General features: G+C 36.6%; 1 protein-coding gene across 2 annotated transcripts in view; it reads left to right on the top strand.

Moving 5' to 3' along the window:
• The window catches only part of FBXO28 (F-box protein 28), a 27,467-nt gene that overhangs the window by 8,489 nt on the left and 9,957 nt on the right, over window positions 1–9,021 (top strand). For both annotated transcript variants that reach the window (XM_008581039.1, XM_008581040.1), the window contains exons 2-3: window positions 3,366–3,475; window positions 7,741–7,879. In XM_008581039.1, coding sequence (XP_008579261.1) covers window positions 3,366–3,475; window positions 7,741–7,879 — 249 coding nt within the window. The remainder of the gene's footprint in view (window positions 1–3,365; window positions 3,476–7,740; window positions 7,880–9,021) is intronic.

Below are 9,021 nucleotides of genomic sequence, written 5' to 3'. Positions count from 1 at the left end.
TACAGGCGCGACACTGAGGGTTGCGATCCATTGCCGGTCACGAAAAAAAAAAAAAAGGAAAAAAAAAAAAAAAGAAGAAGAAGTAGTTTGCTTGTTAATGGTTTGTTCATTCCAGACTTTGTACCTTTGCATACACATGACTTCTAGTTTAGTTCTCGCCCTCACTTCCTTCAAAGCCTAATTCAGATCTTTTGTAATGTAAAGTATTCCTTAGTTGACCTTAACCTGGTTATTTATTTATGTTCTCATCACCCAGTAAGTACTTAACATACTCATACTAGTCAGCACTCATATTCAGTTGAGTTTCTAGATTATTGAAAGATATCTAAACCCTGGAAGTTAGCTGGGCTCAGTGCACTAAAACTCTAGTACAATATAATAAGTTAGACTGAACCTTGAAAATTGTTAACAGTAGTAATTGATCTTAATGTTTTTATTTGTAAATATATTGCTGCTAAAAAATTATCTCAAATTATCAGGAAGATTGTAGAGTCTACAGAGACAGCAAGTGTTAGAGGGGTTTTCTTTCCATCTGATGATTTAAAACATCAAATAGATTTTAAAAAAGCAAAAACAGTTTTTAGTATCCCCAATTTTTATTCCCTAATAAAAACACCTCTCTTAAGTCTTAGGCTCATTTTCTTCTATGTGATATTATCTGTTGACTTTCTACTATAAAAGATGAAAATTAGCCCTCTCTATTCCCCTTATTTCACATGCATAGACACACTCCCTTTTCCTTCCTCTAAAAACACAATAAAAGTTTATCTTTTTCCTCACATGAAGTTCAATACTGGGTTTTGTGGCAATGTGATTATTCAGTAATGGGACACTGGTTCTCAAAGTGTGGTTCAGGGACCCCAGAGAGGTTCCGAGGATTCTTTCTGGGGGTCCATGAGATCTAAAATATTTTTGTTACAGTAATAAGATGTTATTTTTGTTTTTCACCCTCAGTTTTTGATAAGAATGCAGTACTTTTCCAGTAGCTGTGTGACGTGATGATGTCATCACACTAATAGCTAATGAAATAGGTTCTTGTGTTTTCTAGAATTTTCTTTCTTTTTTTTTTTTTTAATATGACTGGTAAGGGGATCTTAACCCTTGACTTGGTGTCAGCACCACGCTCACCCAATGAGCTAACCGGCCATCCCTATATAGGATCCGAACCCATGGCCTTGGTGTTATCAGCACCGCACTCTCCCAAGTGAGCCACAGGCGGCCCTTAGAATTTTCTAAGGTAAGAATACCTCAATAGGGGCTGGCCCGGTGGTGCACTGCTACAGTGTGCCGCTTGGGAGTGCGGCGGCGCTCCCGCCGAGGGTTCGGATCCCACATACAGACCGGTTCCCGCTCACTCGCTGAGCGAGGTGAGGGCGCAACACCGAGGGTTGCGATCCCGTTGCCGGTCCCGGTCCGGGCGCGACACTGAGGGTTGCGATCCATTGCTGGACACGAAAAAAGACAAAAATGAGGAAAAAAAAAAAAAAGAGTACCTCAATAGATTGAATGCAGAAGTAGATATGAAAATTCACCTGTGTCCTATTAAGCCAGATATCAAAGAGCTTTACAAAAATGTAAACTAATGCCACTCACTAAATCTTTTGTCGTAGGGGCCAGCCCATGGCTCACTTGGGAGAGTGTGGTGCTGACAACACCAAGTCAAGGGTTAAGATTCCCTTACCGGTCATCTTTTAAAAAAATTAAAATAAAATAAATAAATCTTTTGTCTTGGAAAAGTTATTTTTTGTTAAAAATGGTTATATATGTTAATATATATTGGGTTTATTGGCTTTTTTTTTCCAGGATACACTGAACAAATGTTCGAAACTGGTTTAGTTTAGTTAGAAATATTCTACCATGTTTTAAAATATAATTTATTAGAGATTACTTAGTATCAGTCCTTAAAATTTATAATGTTTTGATTTATTTTGAGATTGAAAAGAACTGTTTTTCTTAATACCTTTCATTTGGTATTCTGTGAGTTAGGAAGTATCTGGTATTTAGTATTAGAATATTAAAGCCTTCGTTAGCTTCCATCCAGCTTAACAGAATTTCGATCTCCCCGTATTCTCAGGAGGAAACTTGTATCAAGAGTTTCATCAGCATTTCATTTCAACAGATATTTATCAAGATTTGCGTTTATGAGAGACGGAAAGAAGATGGGTGTTATGAGAAATGCAAAGAAGCCTAATTGACTTGGCCTTAATAGAGATTTATCTCAATGTCTTGTTCTTTCAACATCTACTCCTATACAGTGAGAACTAACCTTCGGGTTGATGATTCTTAGTCACTACAAAATTCTCAGGAATCAAAAACAAACATTTTGCATACTAGATGTAATTAAGATAAGATGCTAGGATACCTCAGAAGTATAACAATTAACTACATGGAGCAGAGTTTTCAAATCAGTACAAAGAGAAACAAACTTTATTTAACTAACAATTTTATATAGCACTTTAGAGTTTATGAAGTGATTTAGCGTGTTTTATTTCATTTCATCCTAATGATATCCATAGGGAGTTAGATACTATCCACATTTTACAGATGTGTGACTCAGGCTTTCATATGGTAGCTGACTCGTACAAGAATGCATGTAGGTTGGACTCAAATTTAGGTGTTCTGACTTCTCATCCTGTGCTTTAATTGTTTAAAAACACCATATTCCTTAAAGTTCAAAGTAGTTGACATTCTACTACACATGTTAAGATATTTTGGAGGGTATGACAGTATCAAGTGTAAAGGCCTTGGCTATCATAAACTCTTTGTAGTTAACCCAAATCACTAGGAGAAATAAATAAAAATTCTCATTCTGGTAATAGATCATACAAACTTTGAGAGAGGTTAGACTCAAGTTTGAACATACATTTTTGGCTAAAAGGGAATTTTTCTTGTTTGAAACTACTAAAAACCTTCAAATATGCTGTTTTACTGATGTTCAGGGCTATAGTCTCTGACTGTAATAGTGGGGATACATACATTCAAGTTTGAACATACATTTTTGGCTAAAAGGGAATTTTTCTTGTTTGAAACTACTAAAAACCTTCATATATGCTGTTTTACTGATGTTCAGGGCTATAGTCTCTGACTGTAATAGTGGGGATACATACAGAACATCAACAAACACGTAAAGTAAATGATACTTTGCCTACACATAATATTAATTTCTTAATGAGCTATTGCAGGAGTTATATGGTATGAAAGATTCACCTGCAAATACTGATTCAAAGCTTCAGACAGCAAACTGGGGAACAGTACTAGCATGGAGAACTTTCAGCTATCAGTTATAAGTCTAAGTTGTTTATTATTAATTTGTTTAATTATTATTGATTTATTATTATTATTATTCTTTCCCTCTCTCCCCATAGGTTTGTAAAAGAATGGACTTGGTCTGCCAGAGAATGTTGAATCAGGGATTTCTGAAAGTGGAGAGGTACCATAATTTATGTCAGAAGCAAGTTAAAGCACAACTCCCAAGGTATTAGTTATGGCTAGCAATGGCAATAATTTACAGTTTTTATTTGTTTGTTGATTTTTTTTTTTTTGTCTCAGGGCTTACATGTTAAATTGTTCCCAAGTTTTTATAGCAAAGGGCACACAGATCACAATAAGTGACTTCTTTTCAACATTTTACTGGAGGTGCTAGCTTGGGCAGTTAGGCAAAAAAATGAAATGAAAGGTATCCACATGGGAAAGGAAGAAGTAAAACTCTCTCTGTTCGCAGATGAGGTGATCTTGTGTGTAAGGAATACACCAATTAATTATTAGAGCCAATAAATGAGTTCAGCGAGGATATAGGATATAAGATTGATACACAGAATTCAGTTGCATTTCTGTACACTAGCAATGAACAATCTGAAAGTGAAATTAAAAAGACATCCATTTACAATAGCATCAAAAAGAATAAAATACCTAGTAATTGTATTAGTCTGTTTTTGTTGCTTATAACAAAATTCATGGAACTGGCTGATTTATAAAGAAAAAATCGATTGCTTACAGTTTCTGAGGTTGGGAAGTCCAAAGTCCATCTGGTGGTGGCAACAGTGACTCAGGGGTCTCACATTGCAAGGTGGTGGAAGCAGAGAGAGTGAGAGACAGACAAACTTGCTTTTTTTAAAGCCCTCAGAACCACACCCCTAAACACCCATTTTTAATCCATTCACTACTATATGGTCCTAAAATCCAATCACCTCTTTAAGGCTCCACCCTTCAGTTACCAGAATAGGATTTCCCACCCTCTTAACAGTCACAGTGGGGGATAAGTTTCTAATACATAAAACTTGGGGACACAATTTAAGCTTCACTGAGTTTTGGGGGGACATAATTCAATCCACTACAGTAATAAATACAACAAAAGAAGCATGAGACTTGTACACTGAAAACTACAAAACGTCATTGAAAGAAATGAAAGAAGACTTAAATAAATGGAAAGACATTCATGAATTGGAAGAATTCCTTTTGTAAGATGGTAATACTCCCCAAACTGATCTACAGATTCAGTGCAATCCCTATCAAAATCCAAGCTGTCATTTTTGCAGAACGTGACAAACCAATCCTAAAACTCCTAAGGATGGGCCGAACCTGTGGCTCACTCGGGAGAGTGCAGCGCTGGGAGCGCAGCAGCACTGGGGCACCAAGGCCACAGGTTCAGATCCTATGTAGGAATGGCCGGTGCGCTCACTGGCTGAGCATGGTGTGGGCACCACCAAGCCAAGGGTTATGATCCCCTTACCGGTCACCTAAAAAAAATAATAAAATAAATAAATAAAAATAAAAAAATAAAATTCCTAAGGATAACACCAGTGTCAAGGGTTTGGATCCCTGTCCCGGTCCACCATCCAAATAAATAAATACATAAAATTCCTATGGAATACAAGAGACTTAGAATAATCAATCTTGAAAGAGAACTAGGTTGGAGGACTAACACTTCCCAATTTCAGAACTTGCTACAAAGCTACAGTAGTCAAAACAGTACAGCATAAGGATAGACATATAGATCAGTGAAATAGAATTGAAAGTCCAGAAAATAAACCCTTATATTTTTAGTCGATTGGTTTTTTTGGTTTTTGATTTGTTTGTTTTTTTTTTAAACAAGGATGCCAGGACAATTCAGTGGGGAAAGAATAGTGTTTTCAACAAGTGATGCTGGGACAACTGGGTTCCTACATGTAAAAGAATGAAGTTGGACCTTTTCCTCACATTGTAAACAAAAATTAACTAAAGAGAGATCATAGACTTAAGTGTAAATGTCAGCACTACAGTATAAAACCCTTAGAAAAAGAGAAAGGGAAGCAGGAGAGGGGGCCAAGGAAAGGTTGGTAGACCTTTACAAAGTTATAATTAGATAAGAATAAGTTCTGGTGCTCTAGGCTGACAGTAGTAAATAATATGATATTGTGTATCTCAAGATAGCCAGAAAGAAATGATGAATGTTGTAACCACAAAGAAATGATAAATGTTTAGGTGATAGATAATGCTAACTATTCTGATTAGATCATTATACAATATATGCATGCATTGAAGCAACAAACTCTACTTCATAAACATGTTCAATGAAAAAAATAAAAAACCCTTAGAAGAAAACATAGTAGTAAATCTTTATGAACTTGGCCAAATTAGGCAAGTTCTTTTTTTTTTTTTTTTTTTTTTTTTTTTTTTTTTTGGTTTTTTTTTTTTTTTTTTTTTTTTTTTTTTTTTTACATTTTGGGTTTTTTGGCAGCTGGCAGGTATGGCGATTCAAACCTGTGACCTTGGTGTTACAAGGCCACACTCTAACCAGCTGAGCTAACTGGCCAGCCCAAGGCAAGTTCTTAATAATGACACTAGAAGTACAAATGACAAAAAAAGAGGCAAATTGGACTTAATCAGAGTTTAAAGCTTTTGTGGAAAGGGACACCATAGAGAAAGTGAGAAGACAACCCACAGACTGAGAGAAAACATGTGCATATCATTCATCTGATAAGGGACTTGTTTCCAGATTATGTGAGGAACTCTTACAGCTCAATAATAAAAAGATAATACAACTTAAAAATAGACAAAACATTTGAATAGACATTTCTCCTTGATAAGGGACTTGTTTCCAGATTATGTGAGGAACTCTTACAACTCAATAATAAAAAGATAATACAACTTAAAAATAGACAAAACATTTGAATAGACATTTCTCCAAGGAAAATACGCTAATGGTCAGTAAGCACATTGAAAGATGCTCAGCATCATTAGTCATCAGGGAAATGCAAATCAAAACTACGACGAGATAATACTTTACATCTACTATGATGGCTAAAATAAAAAAAGACAAAAAATGTTGGAGAGAATGTGGGCAAATTGAAACCTTTATATGTTACTGGTGGGAATGTAAAATGGAACAGCCACTTTTTAGAATAAACAGTTTGGCTATTCTCAAAAAGTTAAAAATAGTTACCATATCACCTAGCAATTTCACTCTTATATACCTAAGAGAAATGAAAACATATGTCCACACATTAACTTGTACATGAATGTTCTTAGCATTATTTACAATAACCCAAAAATGGAAACAACACAGGTATTCTTCAGCTGATAAATAAACAAAGTGATGGTATATACATATAGTGGGATATTATTTGGCAATAAAAAGGTACATGCTACAGCATGAACAAACCCTGAGAACTATGCTAAGTGAAAGAAACCACACACAAAAAGCCACATACTGTATTTCGTTACCTAAAACTTTCAGAATAGGTGAATCCATAGAAACAGAGTAGACTAGTAGTTGCCAGGGCCTGGGAAAATGGGAGTGACTGATAATGGTTACGGGCTTTCTTTTTTTTGTCTTTTTCCGTGTCCGGCAACGGATCGCAACCCTCAGTGTTGCCCCCGTACCGGACCGGGGACCGGCAATGGGATCGCAACCCTCGGCGTTGCTCCCGCGCCTCGCTCAGCCATTGAGCGGGAACCGGTCTGTATGTGGGATCCGAACCCTCGGGCGGGAGCGCCGCCGCGCTTCCCAAGCGGCGCACTTATCCAGTGCGCCACCGGGCCGGTACGGGCTTTCTTTTTGTGGGATGAAAATGTTCTGAAATTAGATAGTGTAGTGGTTGTACAACTCTCTGAATATATTACTATACGCCACTAAATTGTACCCTTTAAAATAGCAAATTTTATTATGTGTGAATTATTTTTCAATAAAACTGCTAAAAAAAATTTAAAGAAGCTAAATTTTATGGGCAAAAACATAGTCTCTTGCCTGTATGTCCATGTGTGATTCTTTTGTTTGCCTAATTTCTCTGATTCTTTTTTTTTTTTTTTTTCCTTTTTGTCTTTTTTCGTGACCGGTAATGGGATCGCAACCCTCAGTGTCGCACCCGTACCGCGACCGGCAACGGGATCACAACCCTCGGTGGTGGGAGCACCGCTGCGCTCCCAAGCGCTACACTCTACTGAGTGCGCCACCGGGCCGGCCCTCTGATTCTAATAGCTATTAGGCTTGATATAGCCCCAAAACAAAATTTAAAAACACATTTTTTTTTTTAAATAAAGTTTTAAAAAAATATATTTTGTCAACAAGTATTAGTTCTTGGCAAGGATTTTTGGGCATGGTGATTCATTGATCATTATAGTTAAATTATGACCCAATTATAGATTTCTAAATGAACATGTTAAAGTTAGACTGTTTCGCTAAGTCATTTTGATTGCTTAACATTTTAGTCCACAGTACTGCTTTAATGGTTGCTTTTATTATTATCATCATTATTATTATAGGAGAGAGTCAGAAAGGAGAAACCATTCATTAGCTCGTCATGCAGACATCCTCGCTGCTGTTGAAACAAGGCTGTCTCTATTAAATATGACTTTCATGAAGTATGTGGATTCCAATCTCTGTTGCTTCATCCCAGGAAAGGTAAAATAGAATTCCTTGCCTAGAACAACTGGATTGCCATTAAATTTTAATTTATTATAAAGTTATAAAGTCATTTTTGAAATGTCAGAATTTTTCCTACTTTTTTCAATGAGTTTCTTTTATTGGGTTTAACTTCTGTACTATCAATATAAATACATACCATTTATGTGATCTTATGTTTAAAATTCTAGTTATGAAATATACAGTAGAAGCCCTAATATTCTTTGGAGAAGTTTGTTAAGAGTTCATATTCAAGAAAAAAAATTTTTTTAATATATTTTTAGAGACTGGTAAGGGGATCTTAACCCTTGACTTGGTGTTGTCAGCACCACACTCTCCCAAGTGAGCTAACCGGCCATCCCTGTATAGGGATCCGAACCCATGGCTTTGGTGTTAACAGCACCACACTCTCCCAAGTAAGCCACAGGCCAGCCCTTAAAACTTTAAAAAGAAACTGTAACTGATATTCTAAGAGAAATAAGAAAAGATAACATTCAAACAAACATATGCCATATAAAGAATATTCGGAAAATTTTAAATGCACTTGAAACTTTAAAATGTAGAAGAAAAAAATTTAATTAAGTAAAAGGAGTGGAACGGAAAGTTAAGGAAATCTTAGAACAAAAAGACAAAGATGGAAAATGAGGGGAAAATGAGAACATATGAGCTTCAGTATTATTTTATTTTTTTTTAAAGATGACCGGTAAGGGAATCTCAACTCTTGGCTTGGTGTTGTCAGCACCACGCTCTCCCAAGTGAGCTAACTGGCCATCCCTATATAAGATCCGAACCCGTGGCCTTGGTGTTATCAGCACCGCACTCTCCCGAGTGAGCCACGGGCCGGCCCTGAGCTTCAGTATTCTAATAGGGTATTTGTTTACTGAACAATACATCTAAAAAAGAGGTTGTCTCTTGCCCACAGTAGTCTAAAGGCTTAAATGATATTCATAGTATATAATTTATTATTGTACCAATTTAAACAAGTGTGAGGCAGTGAACTGTATGTGTTAGAAATGTGATAGTTGGGGCCAACCCCGTGGCACACTTCGGAGAGTGTGGCACTGGGAGAACAGCAATGCTCCCGCTGCGGGTTCGGATCCTATATAGGAATGGCCGGTGCGCTCACTGGCTGAGCGCGGTGC

Source organism: Galeopterus variegatus, unplaced genomic scaffold (assembly GCF_000696425.1).
Source record: "Galeopterus variegatus unplaced genomic scaffold, G_variegatus-3.0.2 Scaffold2238, whole genome shotgun sequence".
Lineage (NCBI taxonomy): Eukaryota > Metazoa > Chordata > Mammalia > Dermoptera > Cynocephalidae > Galeopterus > Galeopterus variegatus.
Note: the sequence above shows the minus strand (reverse complement) of the source record. Positions and strands in the feature narration are given on the sequence as shown.